Source organism: Ambystoma mexicanum, chromosome 7p, assembly GCF_040938575.1.
Source record: "Ambystoma mexicanum isolate Mex_15411 chromosome 7p, UKY_AmexF1_1, whole genome shotgun sequence".
Classification (NCBI taxonomy): domain Eukaryota; kingdom Metazoa; phylum Chordata; class Amphibia; order Caudata; family Ambystomatidae; genus Ambystoma; species Ambystoma mexicanum.
Genome location: NC_090939.1, coordinates 160,416,340 through 160,441,462, shown reverse-complemented (window position 1 = coordinate 160,441,462; position 25,123 = coordinate 160,416,340). Strand labels below are relative to the sequence as shown.

General features: G+C 42.9%; 1 protein-coding gene across 7 annotated transcripts in view; it reads right to left on the bottom strand.

Moving 5' to 3' along the window:
- Window positions 1-347: 347 nt before the first annotated feature.
- Window positions 348-25,123, bottom strand: part of LOC138525778 (OX-2 membrane glycoprotein-like) — a 313,688-nt gene continuing 288,912 nt past the window's right edge. For all 7 annotated transcript variants that reach the window (XM_069635982.1, XM_069635981.1, XM_069635987.1 and 4 more), the window contains 2 exons: window positions 24,562-24,678; window positions 348-3,860 (listed from right to left, as the gene is read on the bottom strand). In XM_069635982.1, coding sequence (XP_069492083.1) covers window positions 24,608-24,678 — 71 coding nt within the window. In that variant the 3' untranslated portion in view covers window positions 348-3,860; window positions 24,562-24,607. The remainder of the gene's footprint in view (window positions 3,861-24,561; window positions 24,679-25,123) is intronic.

The window sequence follows — 25,123 nt, the reverse complement described above, 5'->3', positions numbered from 1 at the left end:
AAAAAATAAAAATAAAAAACAATAAAAAGAGAGACTGGGATGCCAGCTGGAAAACGAAACCAAGGGCTGCCCTTCGGGCGTCTGACAAGGTCATGGTTAGTAACACAGGTCTGCAGCTTCCCAATTCAATGAAGAGCCATTAACTCATTACACATTCAGAGTATGCCAGTAGTGTTTTCAGGGTGTCCAAAATGCAGTTGAAAGCAACATTGTTCCCACAGGGTAGTAAATGCCACTTGGAATTACTTCAAGCATGTATTTAAACAAACATACCCATCAATAAATGTGTTTTACATGGTTATCCAAACCAAAAACCTAACTATTTGTACAAAAGATACTGAAAAGCATTTTCATGAAAACGGTTTATTGGGCAACTTCATTTCGTGTCTGGAAACCTTCATTTTAGGTACAAATGTAAAATAAAAACATGTACTGCCCGTGACCATCATGCATTGCCTGCTCCCAATCTATGAGCAAATCATTCTAGTGTAGATATTTTCTGAGTGGAATGTCCACCCAATAAGTATCTGGCAATAAATTAAAAAAAAACACCAAAAAAATAAAATCACAAAACATAAATAAATCTAGGACATCAGCCTACTAATCAGAACAAAAAATACAATTCACAAATATTAACATAAATGCCTACATAGGATATTGTTTATACAATTGGCTTGCTTTGTGAAGTAATCTGATCTTTTATTTCACCGACAGGTTCTTACTTCAGCTGGACTCTGTTACGACCAAAGAGTTATTCAGGGTATATTCTTACATTTTTAGGGGAACTCGCATTTCATGAAATCCCAAATTGTGTGATCGTGGGAGGTCAGATCTTGGTCAGCCTCGATAGTGGATCGTACACGGGCTGACCGTCTCTTAAGGCTTTTAGAAGTGAAGGGTTTGCCACTTAGTCCAGGGGTGCAGGAAGGAATGTAGAAAACTGTAGTGCGAGAAGTGAGGTCTAATTAGCATATGGTTCATTGGAAACAAATGATGTTCTTGAAAGCATTTATTTGGCTTTAAGGCACTAAACTTGTATAATACATTTCTGGACTCCAAAGGGCTTGTGGTCATTCAGTCAAGCTGTCCTTGGGGGAACAGAGTCAAAATTGTGACATTACCCCTTCACTTCATCTTAACCACCCTAAGCACAACAAGCACCCCCCCCTCCACCCCCAAACCATCCACTGGCTGCACAAGTTACATTCAAGCCGACTGACATGATCTGCATATCATTCCATGGCTTGGGCCTAATGATTCAACAATATACATGTGTGCTGTACTCATCAGGGCGAAGTCTGGGGTAAGAATCTTCTCTATTCGGACTGCAAAGTGTTCAGTTGACTTACCCCTGGAGATCAACGCTAGTAGGAACTGCTAACCACTTAAATAGCATCTGTCTTACCCCTGAAGATCAACGCTGGTAGGAGTTGCTTACTACTTAAATAGCATCTGTATTACCCCTGGAGATCAACACTGGTAGGAGTTGCTTACCACTTAAATAGCATCTGTTTTACCCCTGGAGATCAACGCGAGTAGGAACTGCTAACCGCTTAAATAGCATCCGTCTTACCCCTGGAGATCAACGTTGGTAGGAGCTGCTTACCACTTAAATAGCATCTGTTTTGCCCCTGGAGATCAACGCTGGTAGGAGCCGCTTACCACTTAAACAGCTTCGGTCTTAGCCCTGGAGATCAAAGCTGGTAGGAGTTGCTTACCACTTAAATAGCATGTCTTACCCGTGGAGCTCAAAGCTGGTAGGAGTTGCTTACCAGTTAAATAGCATCTATCTTACCCCTGGAGATCAACGGTGGTAGGAGTTGCTTACCACTTAAATAGCATCTGTCTTACCCCTGGAGATCAACAGTTGTAGGAGTTGCTTACCACCTAAATAGCATGCCTTACCTATGGAGCACAAAGCTGGTAGGAGTTGCTTACCACTTAAATAACATGTCTTACCCATGGAGCTCAAAGCTGGTAGGAGTTGCTTACCAGTTAAATAGCATCTGTCTTACCCCTGCAGATCAAGGGTGGTAGGAGTTGCTTACCACCTAAATAGCATGGCTTACTCCTGGAAAGCAACAGTGGCAGGACTTGCTTACCACTTAAATAGCATCTGTCTTACCCCTGGAGATCAACAGTGGTAGGAGTTGCTTACCACCTAAATAGCATATCTCAATTGTTGCCTTTTTGCACAGGACTATCCACAAGAGGTGTAGAGGTGTTCCAGCTGCCAAAGCAATGCCCCCCCCGCCTTTATTGGCCTACTGGAGTTTGCACCAGCAAAATAGCAGAATCATTCAGAAGCATCCTCATTCCAGCACAGGTTGTGGGGGTCTTTCTCAAATAGACATTTTTACATGAACAACCCTCACAAAGGAAGATCTAGAAGCTGTTCTAAGGTCAGCATTCTTGCAAAAAACAACATGAAGTGCTAGAATGCGCACATCTCTCAAACTAAACTCATGCACTTGAAAGTGCAAATATGGGCTGGATCTTCAGTGGCTACAAGTTGGCTATTCAAGTCTTGTTTATGCCAGCGTCCCTCCGAATAGAGCCTAGAGACATCCATTTAAAGCAACCTAAACCCTAATGGGAGGGTCTGAACTCGTTAACTGTTTACTATTGGTGCTTATATTTTTAAATAAGCAGGGTAAGAGCCGTAGTAGGTGGTTATAACAAATGCATACATTTATATTTTGTCAAGAACAATGCAGGTTTGCATGCTTGCAAGATAATGTCAAATAGTCAAGCAAATTCTTCCTATACTAAACTAAACTTGAATCTGTAGTCACTAGCCAGGAAGAGTCGGACACAATTGTAAAAGCAAAGCATGAGTTTCAATAAAACGAAATTTCAGCCATTTCAAGAGATAATGGAAAAACCTTTGCTTGGAAGCTTTTCATACTTATTTCATTGCTTGGCTGGACTCACAATTTAGCATTGCAATCGATGCTAGAAGGTGACAGACCAAAAAAGAAAAACATCACTTATAAGATCAGAGATAGTAGTAATTCAAGATCTAGACGATCGGTTTTCCAAAAATGGCACACTTTATGAACTAGAACTCAAAACACGAACATGAGGAAACACAATATTCCATCCAGGAAATAATAACCTTAATCATCTCTTAGGACTTAAACAATGCAGCAAACAAGAACTGTTCGAAAACCTATCAGGACTTTCAATATGAGGTTCTAGAATTACAAAAATAAATCTTACCCATTTCAGGTAGGTCTTACAATTAAAGTTGACTTTAAGGACCTATTAAAAGACAATTGTGGGAACTAAAGGTTGTCCATATGATCAGGATACCTCAGTCGCCTGGGTCTCTAAAGCAGAGCTGGCCTTTGAGGGGACCTCTATGGTGTGCAATGGATGTCAAGCCAGGCAGAAAGGTGCACTTTCACGCATAGCATATGTTATGTAGCAGCATTTCTCTTGCAAACAAAGACTCACTAAGGGTCACTAGTACAACAGGGCGTTCAGATGGGTTGTAGAGTCTTAAGCTTAGCATCACCATATGTTCCCGGTTACCGATCCAAGCTCTTGCGAAAAATGGACATGCTTGGTCTTTCATAGATTTTTTCTTGCCCAGCTCTCTTGAGATATTATAATCAGATACCCGCCTCACCTACTCAAGGAGGCGGGTTGCTGGGGTAACTCATGAGCCGTCGCCCGCCCATTAGATGTAAAGGATTTGTATGCAGGGAGTTTTGCAAATGAAGGCTTACAGCTGGGATGGTGGAAATCTCCAGGGCTGGTACAGAGCTCCAAACTGTTCATCTTTATCTGGTTAGGAGATAGGCTCACCTTACCATTATCAAGGATGTGTTGGCTCATAAGTAAGAGAACTCATCCTGCAAAATAAAAAAATACAAATTACTTACTTTGCTAAAACAACAACTGCAATGAACAAATCAAAGCTCATTCAACAAGAGTCTGCAGGGTTGCCAGCAAGATGCATTGAACCTGGATGCTCGTCAAAGTCAGCCACTGATTGGCAAACATTTCACTGTAAAAAGTACATTTTCAAAATGTTTGTAACAGGAACCACAAAAACCAACAAGCTCCAGTAAAAGAAGTTACAATTCAGAAAAAGCAGAAAATAATGTTGCAAAGTAAAGGTGTGGCTCCAAGATTATTTTTTAGTTAGTTGGACCGGGAAGTGCTTGTTAAAAGGTCACCTTTTGAGCCCTTAGCAGGTCTTTACGTTTTCCACTGAACGTAGCACGGTCAGTCAGATATCCCACTGTGCTAGCCTTAATTTAATGCAAAGAAATAGAAGCCATTTCAGAGCATGCTCCATTCTCAAAAAGCTTTTTCCCCCGAATAGGAATCATGACAGCAAATGTACTTCATGTACAGAGTCATCAACATTTGCACCATTGAAAAATCTATTGGATGTTAGCACAAGTAAGTTAGCTCAACTCCCCGTGTGATGTGGCCACTAGGTCATCTCCATATATGTGTTCTGCCGCATCAGCTATGCAAGAAAGACTGCCCACCGCCCCCCTTTTGTAGCTTCAATTTTTCTGGTCATGCCACACTACCAAGCACCCAACCGAGTGTTCAGTTGGGTCACGCTGGTACTGCACCATGAACCCATTTCACTGACCACATAGGCATCTTGTATGCAAGACCTGGGGGAAGGGGCAGTACCTGCATGTTGGGCTACCAGCTGCTGATGAAAAAGTAATTCAGCTGTTGCTTTCAAGGAGATACCTAGACCTGAGGAGTCAGTTTGAGGTCGACACTTGCAAATGTTTTGTAAAACCACAAGTTGTGGTGGATGAGCCTTTCAATTCGCCAATGGTCCAATAAAAACTCATGAAAGTTTCAGTCTTCTTCCAGAGTCAGAGTTGGCCAAATCTTTAAAGAAGGTCTAACATCTAAGAGCAAGTAAATATTTCATTCGTAACAAGGAGGTTGGGTGATCTGTAAGACTAGTATTTTCCCTGGATTTATGTATTTATTTTTTGCATTTTTAAAGCACTCACGCAGCCCACAGGCATCGAGGTGCTGTTACAGGAATTGTTTGTTTTTTAATTGCGTAATTGTTTCTTTGGTCTTAGTTGCGTCATTTATAACGCGCTTAAACACTCAGAGGTTTCTAAGCGGCGACCCAGGGATCGAACCTGTGTTGCTTCGTGTCGTCTTGCTTCCAAGACGCGCAATTTGCCGCTGAGCTATCATCCCAGGATATATTTGAAATATTTCATTGAAAAGCAAGTAAGCTGGTTGAACAGGTTAGAGGGGAAATGCTGGCGACATGTATTATGTCTTGCAAGTTCTGTGCCAATCCAAACTATAAGAAGAGAAATTGTCCTGAATTCCCTTCTTACTAAGATTAAAGGAAGTGACTGGTTCTGGAAAATCAGGATGGAAAATGGTAACTAATCTCAGCTGTTGCAGGTCTTATAGATAAGGATTTTATACAGCCTTATGAACAATTTTATAATGACATAAATTGGTCTGATGAAGAACATAAAAATCATGGCATTACTAAAATAAATAAAAGCCAAAGCGTTGGATTGGGGCCATGGTCATAATCTACAATATCTATCTACTAAAAGAAGGTATCAAGAGTATGTGAAACAGGGTTTTCCCCCCATCTAGTTTCTTTTGGCACACTTAACCAGGCTTTATAGGCCGGCTTATTCAAAATGTGACAGTGACTCAAGTAAAATACAACATGATCAATGTTGGTCTTACTTATACTCGAGTAATTCTCTTGTTCTGTCTGCAGCTGTATTTCATGTATGGTAACGTGTTGAACCTGCCCCCCCCCCCCGTCTGCCCTCAATAGCCATACAAGTTAAATCTACTTGGGATTCAATCACTTAATAGGCAGTCTATGATTTTGCTCAAAGTCACTTTACGTTCATTGAATTCTTTAAGGGACTGTTTAGGCACTGGACTTGCTTAGGCATTGGACTTGCTTAATTTGAATATTTTGTTTCATAGTTGATTAATGGTTTTTGTGACTAATCAACTACTTGGGCACCAGTGGTCCAGGGATAAATATCGGTTTCTAAACCATCAATCAGCCCCACACCTATAGTACACCAGAAGGGATCCGAAAAGATTGGAACAAAAGTCCATTATAAACTTCCTTGTCCAATTTTGGTAGCGTGGATGGAATGGCAGGCTTATCTCTGCAAGGTCGTGGATCGCTGGTTAGTGTCAACACAGGGAAAACACAATTATTACCCAATGATAAAAGGGACTGTCCAGTCAAAGTTGTATACAAATATCTACTTGATTATTATTACAACAGACAGTTCTAGCACACTACAAAATACAACTCACGCGGTAAAGGAACACAGAGGACCGACAGTTTCACAAAGGAATGGAAAGCAATTTGGATACTGACAGGAGGGTAGTCGGTAAAGCAATCAGTCTTAACTGTTCCAAGTTATTTGGTTTCAGCAACAAGGGAGCAAGGGGCCGTAAATGTCACTAGGGGCCTTCAGAGAAGGACCAGGGGGACAGAACCACAAGGATCAGGGGGACAGAACCACAATGTACCTGGTGATTGAGATGTCCTTGATGCTCGACAGCGTCAAGTCGGTTCCCGGACGATTTGCACACCCTATTTTTTCTTAAGCTTATTGATAAAGTAACAACTATACAGTTACAGTCTTATGTCCAGACTGCCGCCATAGTACATGTGAAACAGTCAGGGTTCAGGAGCTATCATGGCACTGAGAGTGCACTTCTGGACCTCCAGACGCACATGCTCTCGAAGTTGGAGCATAGCAAGTCAGGGCTGCTGATGCTGTTAGATTTATCGGCAGCCTTTGACTTGCTAGATCATAAAATACAACTCGATCGGATGCAAACTGTCGGGGGCCTCTCTATGGATGCTATTATTTGGCGGAGATCTTTCCTGGAGGGTCACCAGTCGCGAGTGCATTGGGATGACAGTGCTTCTGAGCTACAAACCAGAACATGTGGAGTGCCCCAGCGGGTGTGTCTTTCCCCCTTGCTGTTTAAGATCTACATCTTCCCCCTTTGTGGTGACCTAGATTTAGTCCAGTTATTCTTTTGTATAATTATGCCGATGATTTCCAGTTGGTCCTAGATATTACTGGTGATCATGAGAAAGACCAACGTATGCTGGACGCGGTATATATTCTTATAAAATGCTGGATGTCTACAAATTGGCTCTGTCTAAATGCAGCTAAAACTGAACTTATGCTATTTGGCCCGCGGCAGGCCTAAATCAAACTAGGTCAGGAGTATACTAGCTTCATTATAGACGGTAGCCAAATCAATGTAGTACAGAAGATGAAGACACTAGGCACATACATGGGAAAAAGTTTACATTGTGAAGCCCATGTAACAGCCATTACCACCAGTACCAATTATCACCGAAAAGTACTCAGGCAAGTAGCACCACTGGTCTCAATAGAAAAATCGCACTAAACTCGTGAGAGCGGTGATCCTCCCACATGTAGATTATTGTAATGCAGGTGGTGCAAATAAGGCTAATGGCCAACAACTGCAGAAAATGCAGAATGCAGCCATTCGCATCATCTTTCAGATGAAGCGCTTGAAGCCAACAACTGCAGCAAGAAAAAAGCTACATTGGCTCCTAGTAGGAGCAAGAATCCAGTTTAAATTGTTATCCACATGCCATAAGTGCATTTTTGGTAACGATCAAGCCTACTTGAAGGACAAAGTAAATATCTACCAGCCTAAGAGAAATCTGAGATCAGCAGAAGGCTCCCTTCTGGAACTATATCGGGTAAAATGAGCCTGTGGTTTTGGCCAGGCTTTCCATGTTCAGGAAGCCAAGGCATGGAATGCCTTACCCTTACACTTACAGCTGCGTAAAATAGAGTACCATCTTGCTTTTTCGGAAGCAGTTGAAAACATTTCTTTTTAACTAGTATGAACACTCTAGGAGTAGTCCCTTCATCTATCTGTCTCTCGACGCATGGATGCATATGGGCTTTGGCGCGGTATAAGCATAATAACAACAACAGAGTTCAAGACGAGAGACAGCTGTGGGAATCAGGTGGCAGGCAGTTCATCAAGCGAGGCTGGAAGGACGTCTGCAGGCAAGCCTACACGGTGGCTCTGGGTCAAGAAGCTGTAAGAGGATTCAATTCAACACTACAGGTCGATGCCTAGTCTGGGATACTGAATGGAAACCCTTATTGATATATCTTTATGTCCAGTTCATGCGTTCTGGATGACTACCCCTATATAACACCCCTCTCTTGGAATCCCCCTGACCCCACTAAACCAAGAAGTAGTTCTGTTTTGCAAGTTTAAAAGGTTTATTTGATAATTTAAACAATCGATATATATATATCACACTTTATAATTAATAATTGAATATCACACTTAATCTGAGCAGTAATCAATAATGGATAGTCTGGCACCAGCACACTTGTGAATAGGAACAGAAGAACAAGGTGGTAGAGAATACTTTATATAAGTTCAGATGGATGTAATGTTGAATGAAAATGCAATACAGAAAATACTCAATATGATTTCAACAAAACAATGCAATCACTTTTCTCTGGCAATCCCCTCCCCCCTTTATGCAATGCAAGGCAATGGAAGGAAAGCACACAGTTCTCAGAAATACAATCAAATGTAATTCAGTTCACCCCAGCAAGCTTAGACTACAGAAGTTTGAAACACAGGCCCAAAATGCTTTTACATGTGATAGCGATATATTGGAAAATGTGCTAAAATGATTCTAATTCCCTCTGGAGGTTCAGGTTGAGGATTAGTTGGTTTAAATTAGTTCAGGCTTACTTTAGCAATGTTCTAGGAATGATTGGCAGGTTAAACAAATTTTTGGCAAATGAAAGCAAGGAAGCTGCTGTTTTCACACGTGGAGAAATTTGCAAATTGCGGTAAAATTCGCGAGTGCGTTTTTCGCGATTGCGGCAAAAGTATAGGGAGTAGGAATGCGGTTCTAGGTTCCATGAAAAGCCAAGATTCCCAGCTTTCAGAGGAAAGTTACTGCAAGTCTATAAGACAAACGGTCAGGGAGATATGAGCGATATGGTAAAGGTCGTTTTTCAGATTTGAAATTTTAAAAGTTCAAAGTGACAAGTTACAGGTTGCAACTAGAAAATGACAGTTGACAGCTTTGCAAATGACAGGTGACAGTTAGGAGACAGTTCTGGTTAGATTACAATAGATTGAATTATATTATTTTAACTAAGAGATTGGTTCTGCACAGTTCTGCTAGGTACTCAATATATTTTTGAAATAAATGGGCCTCGCCACGGATCTGGTCAACAGGTTTTCTTCACTCGCCACGGACGGTCTCTGCGAACAGCGGTCTGGGTCAGCTCTGCTCTGCCTCTGGATACTGCTCTGCTTTCTCTGGGTACAGCACTGCTTCTGGATCTTTCTGCACAGCTTTCTCTGGACCCAGCGCTGATCTGCACGGCTCCTGGATGCTGCTATCGCCGTTAGGTTTGCTGGATGCTGAGGCCCACTGAGAAGAGTTCTCAGTTTGTGGGTTTAGGCCCTTGCTTTGAGTTCTGAATCAAGTTCTTTGGAGTTTTAAAGTCTAAGTGTTGAATCTGGTATCTTCTGGATGTTGTGTGGTCCGGCAGAGCGCGTTGCAGCAAATGGAATTGAATGTCCCTATCTGTCCTGACTGTCTGCTTTTATGTGTTTTGAAAGTGGGTGTGTGTGCAGCATCACTAGCCAGCCCCTCTCTCAACTGCCCATTGGCCCAATTCTCCCCTCTTCCATGATTGGGGAAGGAACTGTGAGTCAGAGTGATGCTGTAGGTTTTATGGGTCAGAGGATCCTCCCCTGGTCAGTTTGCCCACAAAATCTATATTTGATCAAAATGCACACTTCATAGATACACAGTGGTTTGAAATTACATGCACCCATCATGCATTTACTGATGGTAGCCCCTGTTCAAACTCTGCTCTTCCTGGGGGCTTGCATTCAGAAATGCCAATATTTTGTGCTTTTTAGTGGTTTTGCAACATCGCATTTTTCTCCAGATTTGTACACATGTACACGGCCTGTCCATACATACTCCAGTAAATTAACATGTCTCTAGCTTAAACACAGAGTCTGTAGTATACATAAATAGCAGGGTTTTGCCCCAGAACATCACACAAATTGGAGTTTGGGCTTGAATTGAAGGTACATTTTTTAAATTAAGGCTCTCAAAGTTATACGTTTCTGTCATTTGATTACAAAGAGTTATCAGTGTTTCTGTAAAATATATATTTTGCTTTCAATTCAGTTCTCAGAGTGTTGGAGTCCGCCTCCAAGACTTGGGTGGGTCAGTCACATGTGTCTTCTGGCAGGCAGGCCTTTGTTGACAGGAAACAGTCAAAATCAACATATCCTATTCAATTGCAAGAGCCTATTGTGTGGTCTCCAGGAGGCTCCCAGCCAGTCTGCCTTCTATCAATCAAGAGGTCATGTGAGATTCTAACTCCTGGTGTGAATCTCTGGAGGTGAGAGGGTTTCCCAGGCTTCAGGCCTCTGGGAACAGCAGGTGGCTAATTTTTAATTAAAATGCAGCCTTTGAAGTCAGCTGAGTCAAATCCTTTTGTCACCAACTGCACTCAGTTCTCCTGTCAGAGTTTAGACCGCTAGCGCCGCCTTGAGGATTTTGTTGGTACTGCATGCAATTTTGGGATCTTTCTTGGATTAATGCATTCTAAACAGGAATGGTTCTTACATGGTAGTAAATAATCCTTGCTTAACATTGTTTTGATGGGGCTCCTTACAGTAAAATGGTTATGTGGAACCCCACAAAAGGGTTGAATCTTTAAAGTGGTCCAATGAGCCACGATTTCAGCAACTTTTTGACATCAGTAACAGTGGATTTTGTTAACAAAGATCTTTCTTTACACTGGTGGGTGGCAAGTTAGGTAACCATTTTGGTGTACGCACAAACTGCGTGGTTCTCCTGGATTCTGGCGTAATTGTGGGCTTTTTGGCCATCTTGGATTTTCTAAGCCCACAGCACCAAATGTTGCAGCATGATAGCTCAAACGTGGGTCTGGACACCCAACAAAGCGTTGTCTCTGGGCTGGTTGGCGGATCTGGAACGCTGGTTGAGGCATCTCGGACGGCTTGAGTGACTGCAGCGTGACAACAGTCAGAGGTGCAGCCGGTCGCGGTTTGAGGGCTTGGCTGCCTCAAAAAAGTCCTTAAAAGATGTACATTGGTTGATGCTTGTGTGGCACTCCTCCTAGCTTCTTCACAGGGCTTGTGGCATCCTTTCAAGGCGGACAGGGAAAGCTGAGGAGAGTGTTCACAGGCGACGGCGTTGTCCTTTGTTCAGAGACTCTGTCACTTCCCACCTAGGAAGCTTGCTGGCAGAACCTAGCAGGGCACGCTGTGTGCTAGCTAGGTATCGGATCTGAAGCTGCTGGACGGGTCCTCCGAGTCCGATATCTCCCTCTGTTCCCTGGGAGATGTTTAGGAGAGGGATCATGCTTCCATCTTGGAAATCCTGGCCTTCCTTCACTGGCGGGCAGACTGTACCTTCAGCCAGTGTCCAAATGAGCCTTCTTACTCCTTTTGAAGTCGGATGATCTGGTAAGTGAGGGGTTCAGCCCTCTTAAAGCCAAATGGGCCCCAGTCATTGGCGCCGGCTAAGCCTACCTTAACAAACCAATCCTGGGTCGCCACCAATAATCTTCTGTAATGCGTGAGGTCAGAACCAGAATGCTCAGCAACAGGAAAGGTAAGGGGTGACAACATATACTCCCAAGTCCCACCCACCTTCCGGTCTGTTGTAGATCAAAGTGTCTCTCTTGTTAACTGAGCCCTCTGTGACTCTTGATGAAAGCTCAGGTCTCCCTTGAAGTGTGTGATGAGAGCAGATTTTGTCTCCGTTAAATCATATACTTCACCCTCTGAATGGGGTCTGCTCTGCAGGAGTGGCCTACGGTAAATAGTGAACCCAGACATGTCATTCACTGCCTTTCATACAGAGGGGTGGGAACTAGCTTCAAGTTGACACATTGCATACTAAAGAGGTGTTAGTTCTGCCTTCCTCTTGTCAGTCCTGCGACAAAGCCCCTTCGCAGGCTTGCCTTAATTATTTCTCATTAGTATGCACTTCCACCAGCTGAACTAGACAATAGGGAAGAAGATCCATGTGGCCTTTGATATTTTAATTAGGCTGGCCATGGCCAGAGGAAGTTGTGCCTTCCCCCCTTCTTGAAATGCTTTGATGTACCCATAGCTGTCACATTCCAGCTGAACATGACAGGGGAGGATGGTGCCTCTAGGCTGTGTCCTTCTGCAAGTACATGTGACTATGCGCTACGTGTGGAATGGCTGCACACATTTTCAGAGGTTGATCTCCCATCATTCATTTTTATCACCAAAAAATGAAAAAAGCCCAGGTGAGCGCACACTCCCAGTGCGGCTGGTCGAATTCCTCAGTTTTAATACTGAGGAATTGCATAAAATGACATTTTGATGCATTGTACATATTGCTCTTATTCTGGTGATTTCATTATAATTGATAATATGGATGAGCAATATGAAATTCTTTTCTGTCCATATTTTGTTTTATATTTCATATCTTATAATGTGAAAGGATGAAATGATTTTAACCATATACACTAATAAATACACTTTAAAAAAAGAAACCCCAGGTTATGGTGCATGAGTCTTTCAATTCGCCAATGCTCCAATAAAAGAACTTGTCCACTTCCAGAGGCAGAAAAGGCCTAAGATCGCGAGTGGTTGGGAAATATTTTTCTCCCCACCCCGTTTTTTAAAAGAGTAAGAGTATTCCGTGGATTAAATAATATCTACATCCGGGAAAGGTTCCCTGGCATCTTATATAAGAGCACAGTATGTTGCTTTCCTTGCAGGTCACTCTCTGGGAAAGGGAACTGAATGACACTGGTCCTTCTCAGTTTGAAATACCCCTCCCGAGGAAGCAGAAAGAGCATCAAACTGGAGTGATAACTTATCCTCTATCCGAGCATTACATGACCCACTTACCTTTAAATCCGCAGGCAATGGCTGATCCCTGAAGCTTGACGCTGCATTTCAGCCAGACATAATCCAAGTTGTTTTAGGGGCAAGTAAATGTAATATTTGGAAATACAACCTTTGAACCTACAGATCCATTTATAAAGTTCCGACAATTAAAGCTTAAATCAAGGTTACAGAGATGTGCAAATCCAGGGTCTTTAATGTTATGTCGACATGTGTATAAACTCTGCTGTATTGTTTCCTGGCTGACTGGCCAGATGGGTGTACGTTACTCAACGTTATGCTCGGCAGCCAATGCAAACATGGGAATACAAAGGGTCAATGTTCGGTCCTCCATTCCACTCGCAGGATCACCGAAGCTTACCGCCCTTTGGATAAGCTTTGAAAACATGCAACAGAAGCTTTGGGGCCACCCTCCGGTCTAAAAAGGGCTGGGTCCTGTTCATCACAGGAACCCATTGTTGTCTCATATAAATGAGCCACTATTCATTACCTGGAATCCTCAATTGACTTCTGAGACCCGCAAGCAAATTCCTGGAACACACTTTGTTTGCAAAGTGGCAGACAGCCAACATCATAAATTATAAAAACTATAGATCATACAAAAGCCAAGATGCGCAGCTTTGTATCTTACATGCGGCCTTCGTTATAGCACGTGCATTTTCAGTATTGACATGCTTGCGTTTCTTTGACTATTCGCTAATAACTTGTGCTCCAACTGTACCAATAAAAAATGAGCAGATGAAATGTGACACGTGCAACATAAAAACCAGTGTCTACCATTCAGAGAGTAACTTTAAAATGGCGTCTAAAGAGCTGTGCGCCAAACAAAAAAAAAAAAAAAGTGTGTCAAGAGTGGGAAATGCCCGATTTTTCCCCAGGAAGGACGTCTGTGGCACCTGTGCTGCTGGAGCTCCAACTGCACAGAGGCTTGAAAGCACCGTCTTCAATAGCCGGAGAGTCCAGAAACATAGACGAGTCAGTGGCACGTGTTAAGAGCTGCACGTGGCCCCCATTAAGCTAAGAGCCCTGCCTATCCGGAATAGGACTGGTGGATGGCACCAAGAGCAGGTGCCCCCACAATGAGTACAGCGATGTGGACCATTTCTGCCTGCGCAGCCCTTACTAGGTAGTAAAGACTTCTGCAGGAGCTGGGATGGATTTCATTCGACACTGCAAGACTGAGAGAGAGCTGCAAGAGGCGGACTGACCAATCTTTCAGCAGCTAACTGGCTGCAGACTTTACCCCTCCCTAGCCCATCCGAGGTGCCCATCCTGGCTCACTGGTGGATTTGGCATGTTCAAGACTAATTTAATTATTGCCTTGCGATTTTTATTATCCACATTTCATATATACGTATCTGTACCGTGACCTCTTCCATTTTAATATGTGCCCTTTGTACTGATAGATTTGTATTACTTTGACAAATACACCAATTTGGATCTTAGATTCTCCACTTCCTGTGTTGCATCGTGCTAGTAAGTTTGTGTCTTTAAGCGCCAAGAGACCACGCAGGTGGCAACAGTGCACAGTACACAATCCTTTAAGATAACAAAACTTTTGGCAGAATCAAAGCTTTAAATTCAGCTAACAATATCATAATGACGCAGTACACATTGTTAAAAATGTTTCGTACCCACATCTCTAAACACTGGCAAAATCTTCATTGGCTCCCCATCAAAGACAGAATCCTGTTCAGTATTGTCCTGTCGGAACTCTTCGCTCCTCTAGCAAAAGGCAGGTTATCTGCCTGGAGCATTAACGCACAAACTTACTGGGAAGAGCTTTTCCCATTAAAGCAGCAACTTTCCGGAACTCACTTCCCATCGTCCTGAGGTCTGAAGCCGTTTTGGCTACTTTCAGGAAATCTCTGAACACACATCCGTTAAAGGGATTTCCTCCCGCCTAATCTAATTGCTTTGTATCCTGTTTTTTTTAATGGTTGTCCTTTTGTGTTTATGTCATGGCGCCCCGATGCTTGTGGGCTTTCGGCACCTAACAAACAAATTATTAAATAATTATTATTAAATTAAGGGTACGCCAAGGAGGCTTTGATTTGCTTCAGAATCCAAACCAAAAGATTCTGTTTTGGGAACTCTGCTTAACCCTGTTAAGCCTCCAAACATGCTAATCGCACACCAGCAGCATGAATGCTTAAATAATTGGTGTACACATTAGCAGAAATCAATATATTATAGCGTTAACCCCCGTTCCAAGGACTGGAATTGTAAAGATCACATGGATTGGATGGAGTCTTTCTCCACAAAGAGATCATAGACGCTAAGGATATTGCCGATAACTGTTTTTATGTTGAAATGGGGAGCTGGATCTTCCAGAATGTGTTTATTTTGTATTAGGGGAGATAGTCCGTTTTAGGTTTATTATTCATCCTTGCTTAGGACTTTCAGCAAAGTGGTCGATAACGGTCCTAAATTCCCAATCCATTAGAACCAGTCATTCCACCCTCTTCCTTTGTGTTCCCTCTATGAAAAGAAGTGGGTTTTGTGGTGCCCCAGATCTTAAAAGGAGCATTGTTCGAAAGACATTGTACAGTTCAAGGTTGTTGATGAAATTATCTCTCTCTTTTGAAACAATTGGGAGAACCATTAACATAGCTTCAACAAAGAACGGATGCAATTTCTTATCTATATGCTTTAAGAGAGATTTGTTTTACCAAGTCTTTTTTTCATGAAATTCAATCCAACTTGCACATATTTTCTGTATTTTTGTGCTTTTATGAAGTTAATCACTGAATTAAGATATTGGACTGACTGAATACAATTGCCCCAGCTGGGAGATCGGTAAAGAGGGCAGATAGCTTTTTACAAGAAAGCATAGATTTTAGACTTTTCCTTTAATCTCCTTTAATCTCAAATGCTCAGATCCAGCAGATCTGGCAGGGGAAGATGGAAAACCTGGAGCCTAGGCAAATTGGATGTACATGTAATCAAATTTCTTCCGAAGACTGGCAGAGACATCCTTCCTTCAATATGTGCACCTAGTGTGGAAAACTCTGACATCACCTTAGGGCAATCCATGAAGACCTGAGCACGTCCATTTCCAAAAGCAATGTTGGAAGCTGGCCCTGAGAAATATAGATCCCAACTGCATGTCAACACTGTGCGTTTGGAACTTCTACATATCATTATCCATGTGTTCCTTCATATAAAAAGGAGTGTACCACCTTTGTCTGTGTCTTATTAGACTTTGACACCACACTGATCCTCATGGATTTGTCCTTCGATCAAGGGGTTCCAATCCCTGTGATATTGATGGACATCCCAGAAACCATAGAAACGGGACAGTAGCAGTATCACTTCCTGGTCGTTCACAACTCGGCTACTAGGCACGGTACTGACATGGTTTGGCAATCACAGTGGTGCTAAAGTTTGACTAGATTGATTCTCTGCATTTTTGGGTCATATTGGGCCTGCCGGGGTTTACAATCTATAATGCGTTTTTTCCTTTTGAAAAGGGACTGACTCTTTCTTCACCGTACTGCAAACATTGTGTGCACTGTTAGCGGACACTGCCATCGGGATTGATAGCTCGCCAGTGCTTTCGTTTCCCGATCCTATAATTTGGTTTCCTATACCTTGCCTTTGTGCTGGTTGGAATTCGTAAGACTTGGGCTTTGAATCGCCAGTTACACAGGGAGTGTGATTTCATTTGTCCAGCCAAGATTCCTTGTGGCTACAATAAATGCACGTATTATATGCCATACATGTCCCACAGAGTCTCACCACTTTTTTGTGCAGGTGGGGAACGTCGACCTTGCTTTCAGAATAGGGCAGTAAATGACAACCATTAAAAATAGATACCCACAATAGATACCGCAGTGTTGTTGGATCAGGCAATGGTTGGCCAGGTTTTTACCAAACTATTTAGGTAGAGCATACAATGTAATACTTATGCGGGCTTGGGATGCACAGAAAATGGCATTCGGTACATGTTACAGCCTGTTGGAGGGTCTGGTTATACCATTTGGCTTATCCAACACACCGATGATTGTTCGGTACTTCATTAACAAAGTCTTTCGAGATATCTTCCATCAATATGGATATCTTGGATAATGATCTAATTGGTCCATTATACAAATCTACTCAGCTTACTTAAAATGTGCACACAAAAAAACACATGTTAAAGCATTGTACGAGGACTTCGTGACAATCACTGTACACCAAGCTAGAGAAAGCATTTTTCACTTGGCTGTCACCTAATGCTAAGTCAATGGTTCATGACCCTTGCGAACTTCCACGTAGATGTTCCACCATTCCTGTAAGAAAGACCACTACTGGTCCTGCAATATTGCAGTCACTGTTCTTCTTACAGCTCTCCATTACCAAACATATCTTGTTTGTTCTTTCCACAAATGATGGTTGGAAGTCAAGCGTTGTTTCTGTCCGACTGCCTTAATTCCACGGCTATATATATATATCGTTGTAAAAGCTCTGAGAGCCATCTTTCTGAACACCTGAGGGAATCTTAAATTCTGATAGTGACACACACACACACACACACACACACACACACACACACAGAAAGCCACCCACCCACCCACACACACCCAATAACCCTCCCCCTCCCAAGGATCCTTTTCTCTTCTAGCCTTCATCCATGCCATATTTTTCTTTTCAGACTCTTCCTCAAAACCATCAGCTAATTGATGCCCATTCTTCAAAAACAGCCAGCCAATCCTGTGCTGCGGTCGACCGATTTGGACTGCAGACGTCCAAAGACCTGTTGTCCCGTACCTGCTCCTACCTATAGCCTCTTTCCAAGTCATCAGGATCTATTGGTTTACTTGCATTAGTGATGGTGGCTACCATCTTCCCCATCCTAACAAATCCCTCTGCTGTACCCAATAATCCAGTAAACTACCACACTACATCTTTTCGCTCTCACTATTCTTCTGTTTTGGACAGCACAGTGTTTAACGACATCGTAACTTACCTTTACGCTAGCAAACTTAGTGGCCCCATCCCATCACGGCCCCAGAGCATACACCTCACTGAAACAGCTCTCACCCAGGTCTTCGACTTCCTCACCACTACACATCACTGTTTTCATTCTTCTAGATGTCTCTGCTCCCTGTGACACTGTTGTACGCCCCTCTCTCATCATTACTGTCTCATCTTGGCTTTTGGGACACTGGTCAGCCAGGTAGGATGGGGAATAGGTGAGGGCACTAATTATCCCACTCCTGGAACACTGAGACCACCACTGCCAACCCTCTCCTAATAGGGTTCCTCAAAGCTGTCCTTTGTCTGCTCATTTACTATATGCACTTCCTCTGTCCGCATACTCCTCTCATCTTCTTGCTTCTCTTATCTCCTTGCCGATGGCAAGCCAATCTTCTCCACCCCTCAGCGCGAACTACTGTACTGCATCATTAAAGTCTCCGACAGGCGTCACTCGAAGAAACAGAATAACCTGGTGCCTTACACCTCGCAAATTAAAAGTGATCCTACCTGTCTCTAAGATCAATTCTCTTCACTCCACTTCCATTTCACCTCCCACTGATCTTATCCCATACCCAATGTTTGCAAACCTTAGGGTCCTCTTTGACATTGATCACAAACACCATCAGTTCTTCTACTTGGAATACTGCCATGCTCTTTCACTTTGCACCATAAATCTTATTTCCACTCTAGTCCGACGAGTCTGACCACGCCACCATCTCATTATCAGCCAACCACTCGAGTACGGCTCACAAAAGTCAGGCTGAACACCAGCTCACTGAAAATCTTCCGGGTCAATGAGCTGGAAGCAATCTTTGCAGACCCCACAACAGGAAATGCCTCAAGCCCCCTAGAATGATTCAGCAACTCTGCTATGAAACATGCCCCCCTAAAATGCAGATGGGCTAAGACCAAACCATCAGCCCCATGGTACACCCTCGAGCTAGCCTCCAACATACGCTTAGAGTCCTAGAGAAACAGTGGTCCAAAAACCATAACTCCGCAGACCTCATCAACCTCAAATCTCTGCATGCAAACAGTAGGATTCCAATTACCAAGGACAAAGCTGCTTACTACTCCATCACCATCGTGGCAGCCTCTAACATGAGCAAAGCCCTCTTTGAAATAGTAAAGAATTGTACCAAACCCTTACCCGACCCAGAACTACCAGCAACTGAGGAATAATGTGATGGAATCAACATATTTCTTTATTGAAATTAATAGACAAAATCCAAGAGATCATCGAATCAACCTCTCACAGCATTAGCATCCCCAGCCTCCATCAAACCTACTTCTTACTTTGATGATATTATTCTGGCCTCCATCATTAAACAATTGATGGGCCTGGTACTCAATGCATTCCTCAGCATCATCAATGCCTCCTTCATAGAGGGATCATTCCCTGTCACCCTCAAGACTGGTCTCATATGACCTCTTTGGAAAAGAACAACCCTAGATCCAGATGACCTGGCTAACTACAGGCCCATTACGAACTTGTCGTTGATTGTCAAAATCTTGAAAAAGGTAGTTGCTATATAGTCAGGGTTCCGCCCAAAGTGTAGCATCGAGACAGCCACCATGATGGTGGGTGATGCTCTCCAAATCATGGATAAGGGTGACTCGTGCCTCCTCTTCCTTGACCTCTCGGCTGCATTCAACACCGTCGACCACTGCATCCTTCTCTCCCTCCTTTCTGACCGGATGGGATTCTTTGGTACTGTCCGGAGTTGGTTTACCTCCTACCTCTCAGGCAGACACCAGGCTGTACAGATGAACTTGTTGTGTTCTAACTGACTCCAGGTCTTCTGCAGAGTTCCCCCATGGCCCCATCCTCTCACTAATCCTTGGAAACCTTTACATGGAGCCTCTGGGCACTCTCCTCAAAGATCCCAATATAGCCATCCACCAATACTCAGATATAAATGAGTAAATAGCAAACAGGACATCATTTATCTCTGCAATTACCTATCCACCATCCAGTCCTGGATGTCGACTGCCAAACTTGAACTAAACCCATCCAAGACTGAATTTGTCCTCATTAATCAACCCCCTATAAAAAAAAAAAACTTGTCCAACAATGGCTCAATGATTTGCACCTAGAAGGATTTGATCCACAACTCTCTGACTCAGCAAAATCGTTAGGCTTCACCATTGACAGCAATCTATCCTTCCAGAAACATATAACCAAGAAGGCACAAATAGTGTGGCTCAGAATCTCTACCCTTCCAAAAGAAATAATAATAAAATAAAACACCATCCTGATTTCCAGACCATAGTGCAGGCCCTTGTGGTCTCACACGTCACTGGGGGAAATGCTCTAACAGGGCTCCTAGCTGCTCACTTGGCTCCCATAAAAGCAGTCCACCATGCGGCAGCATGTCTTATTATGGGAGCACACAAATGTGACCAAATAACCCCCCAGCCCATCCTACACAAACTACATTGGTTTCCACTCCAAGCCAGGATACTGTTCAAGCCTGCATGTAGCATGTATCATCTACAAAGCAGTCATGAGTAGCACCCAGCGTACTTGGAGGCTAAGCTCTACATATCTGGTGGCATACGCTTCTCGCGCATCAGTTCGACCAACCAGCTTGAATCACAACTCACCCGTAAAGAGAGGACCTTCAAACAATTCTCTTGTCACGCATCCACCCTCTGGAACTTGATCCTGGTGTCGGCCTCGGAACACCCCCACAATTCTTACATTTTGCAAATCGTTCAAAAAATGTCTCTTTCAACAACACTGACCAAGGACTAATTCCAATGGACGCACATACTGCCGCAAAGATCTCATAGTACTGTGCTATTGTTCAAAGATGCCAGCCGAAATGCCGGCTACCCACACTCTGTACAGCACTATGCTGCCCTCCAGCTAGGTCCATGCTTTAAACAATTAAAAATAAAATAATAATAAATAGCCCTTAAACTGCATTAGTTATCCAGCCTTCTCCAGGTTCTGCCACCCAATGCATTGCCACTCTCAACAAGTTCTTTACTTTGCCACAGGCACCCACTCAATCTACTATCCTCTCCCACATCCATGCATGAGGGCTCTTGATGCACAAGGGCTTCATTTGAAACTCCTTCTGGTTTTCAAATATATCCGTGGATTTTTCCCTCACCGCTTGCACTATCAAATCCTAAGTACTTAAGCTTACCAGCCTGATCATCCCCGCTCAACCTCCCGTTTCCACTGGAAGCATCACCTGTTCACATTGCTCACCACCTCACCCCAGAAATAAAGAACATCTTGTATAGTTTTAGATTTTAAAACTCTCCAAATCATTAGGCACCTACTTTTTCTGGAATCATCCTCCTACATCCACATTGCCATTATCCCGTCCCAAATGCACGACAGAAACCATAAATATGTACATGGTGTTATTACTGCAAATCTCACACGATAGTGCGGGTATTGGTCAGTCAGTGTAGCCCCATTTTAATGCAATAGCCCACTCGCAATGCCATCCATTAGCTTGTTTCTGTATCACCCATTATGCCTTGCCATCACCTTTGTACAGCACACCGTTATCTGATTGCAATTGTTGTCCAATATTTATTTTGCACAGTTTTTAATCGAAGCACTTCACTTTAATAAACTCAATATACAAAAGTACAAGAGAGATTCCATTTTGGGCAAGATTTGTAAAGAAGCCAGTGGGAGAAACAACAATGGCTACGCTTCCTAAAAGCATTGTGGTAGAGCTAGGTATTAAGTGCATGTAAACCTACGTACAAAGTATACACCTGCACTAAAATGGGAAAATGTGAGCTAAAGCAAAGAACACAATTATGATGCGAAAGACTAAAGTTGATCACAGTGAAAAAGGGAAATTAGTGGTCCTGTCAAAGAATGGTAAAAATACTTCTGCCTACGAGAAGACATCCAGGTGCTTAAAGTGGGGAGTGGGGTATGAAATGTCATTAGAAAGGCACTAAGTGCAATCAATAGGCATTCCATTAAGATTGGGATAGTAACAGAAGGATATTTGATTAGGAGTGTAATGCAATGGGGCAAGCTTCCCAATGATAGCAGTCAACCACTGGAACTCTCTCCCCACTGAGCTGAGAGCTCCCACTGGACATTCCGCAAAGATCTAAAAACATGGCTTTTCACCTAACTGATAAGCACTCACTCTGGCCTTCTAGCCTCTGAACGCTGATTGCTGTCCTTAATCTGCTATTCATGCTGTTCTATCCTTTAATGTGAAATTTACTATTTAGTTTGCTAAGATTGTATCATGTAAGTGGTCTCGCAACAGCGCTCTGGGCCTCAGGGCTTGGGCGTGTTAGAAATGTAAAATAAATAAATATACTAGAGCTAGGATACAGGGAAATTAGACTGGTGCCAAAGGTCACATGGGAAGTAGCTATGGAGTAGATTTAGAGATTGGGTGAATTGCTCCCAATGGTTTATGAATTAGAAGTTAATCGGTCCAGGCCAAGCCAACTGATAATTTGCCAGAGGGAAAACAATCTGGTTCAATGTGTTAGAGCAGATCCAAATGTGTGAACAGAAATCTGGCAGAGATTAGAACAAGAGGGACCAAGGCATGTATAGTATGAAAACGTCTGTTGATAGTAGTGTGTGGGGTTGTGTTAAATTGGCAGCATCAACCAATTGAAACAGGGCTCATAAGGAAGACAGATGTTCAATTGTTGATTCGGAATACAAATTATAGAACACGGGTGAAGATGGGGAGCACCGATATACCTGGACAGGATTTACTTAATTTGATGGACGTTGTACAGCAGTTCATCCAAGGCATCAATGAGGTGGGGGTCATGGGAAACCACAAAAAAATGCAGAAAGGTAACAAGCCAATGCTGGGTTAAATGGCTTTGAGGGGGGCATTTTGAAGAAGGCCATGCTAAAGAGCATCCGGTCCGGTGAATGGTTTGGTCCAAAACAGCGAGGCCATGGAGGGCACAGATGGGAGGGGCAGTGCTCCAGATAAGATTTTGAAATGGGAGTGTTGTACTCCATATTTTTTAAAGTTGGGAGTAAAATTATTTTTTAGGGAATAAAAAAGTCCAATTCACAAGTGGAGTATTTTTTTATTGAGTCAAAATATGTTTTAAATGGAAAACATAATTTTGTTTTTTAAAATAATTCCTTTGCACCGAGTTATTCATACACATTCAAAGAAGCATCTTTATTTCTTCCAATTAGGCAGCAATAATAGTTCTCCCTGTGGTACTATGTACACTGCTGGTCCAAATATATCCTGGAAGCCATGTGGGTGAAAGCAGGGGCAACAAGGTCGTACGTGTCTGCTTCCTATTTTTTGTTGGGGGTATTTTTACTCCAGGGGGTCGGGGGAGCATTTGCCTATTTTCAGGGAGTAAAAGCGGTCGTCGCACTGCTTATCTGTAGGGCCGGGGGGGGGGGGGGGGGATGTTGGGGGGAAGACAAAGCAGATCAGGAGAAAATACAGGCATGGACCTAGTTAGAGATTGTAAATCTGCTTCACCCCACCACTCCTATTGTACTTGTTAAGTTTGGTATTCATTTCTATGGAGGGCAATCAGGCAAAGGATGCAGAATGTTGCCAGACCGGGATGCTTCGAAACAGGCCTTTTCTCAAACCATTGGCGCATCCTAGCCTTCAAATCATCAGCCCCAAAATAGGTGACAACCATTCATGAGGTGGATATGGTCTACACCTGACCACATGTTCGCTGCAAACTTGCTGTGCCTCGGATAGATTCAGCAGTTACGCCTGGCAACAATGCGTTCATCCGTGCGCCACCAGCGAAAGGGATTTTTGGTCCACCTCTCATGCCTGCTGTCAACAGATGAGGCATCTCTTGAACGCCTCTTTGCCTAAAATGACAGTCTGTCGCCACGAGCAGAACACCCAGATCACCCCTGTGAAGTATCTGGGTTATTGGTGACCAGAGATGACGCTGGAGGAAAGTTAGTATAAAACGAAAGTAGGCTTTATTTATGTTAAAGGGCAAGCTAGTAAGAGGGAGGTAGGAGCTATTCAATATGCATCCTCTCTTGTATGTCTCCCATCCTGAATGCTCAACTGCTAGTCATGGAACCTTGGAGCCCTACTAGGTCACCAATATCCCAGACACTTCACCCTGTTAACTTTCATGGTGCAGCTGCATGAGGCTCATTACACAAGGACGGTCTCTCCAGCACAAAGTTTGTGCATTTTTATTGTTAACATTGTGTCAGCACAAATGCATTGCACTGCCTGAAGCTGACCTCAGTAAATAGAACTTCATATGAGCAGATTATTAAGTAAAATATCAAATAAAAGTATAACTCGGATGATTAATAAAAATGACCACACACAAGTTGTGAGGGGGTAGAAATATTTTTAGCTAAAGATTGCAGCTATAAGCAGAATGTAAGATATTTGGGATGAGTCTAATGGACTGGCAAAGACATCTGTAACGATAGAAGGGTGGAGGGAGGAAATGAGGGGAGAATAATGCATTTTAAATGTTTTTTTTTGCTTATTGGATTACATGCATATTCGAAAACCTAAGATTAAATAATAAATAAAAGTGACCACATTGATGGGAAACCTTTAGCATTCCAACTGCAAACAAGTTATATCATATCAGTGTGTTACATGTAGTATCAGGAGTGTCTGTTATCACCTCAGACTTTGGCCATGCCACTTCCATTGTTTTACTCCATCTTTTGTCAATACAATGTAGCGAATGTTGGGGTCACAGCTGCCAAAATGGAAGTCATGGTCATGCGAAACATGCTGCCTACAAGAAAAACAAACCATTAGAGTTCTAAATTGAAAAGAAAAAAAATGTTTAACACCATGTTATTTCAGCATTCACAATTACATAAATACAGGTTCTGTACGTTTGATTGAACCAACTAAAAAATATACTATGCGCAAGCACTTGCAGGCTCAGACTCCCACTAGATGCTTGCAAAACATGGAGGGAGAGACGAGGTAGTGAACATTTTAACATTTAAAAAAAACTTGCTGTAAGGAAAGACTTGCTAGACAGATGTACAAGGATCAAAAAGATTCTTTGTGCTATGTCCAAACTTGGGCCACATCTCGACTACGAGCTACTCCAAAGGTAAACAATAGTTTGGGCGTTTACTGTTCTTTGCATTATGCATTTATAGGCACCAGGGAGCAAGGAGGAGAGTGCACATTTTTAAAGGAGGGTGCGATAAGGTGTGTGCAAGAGA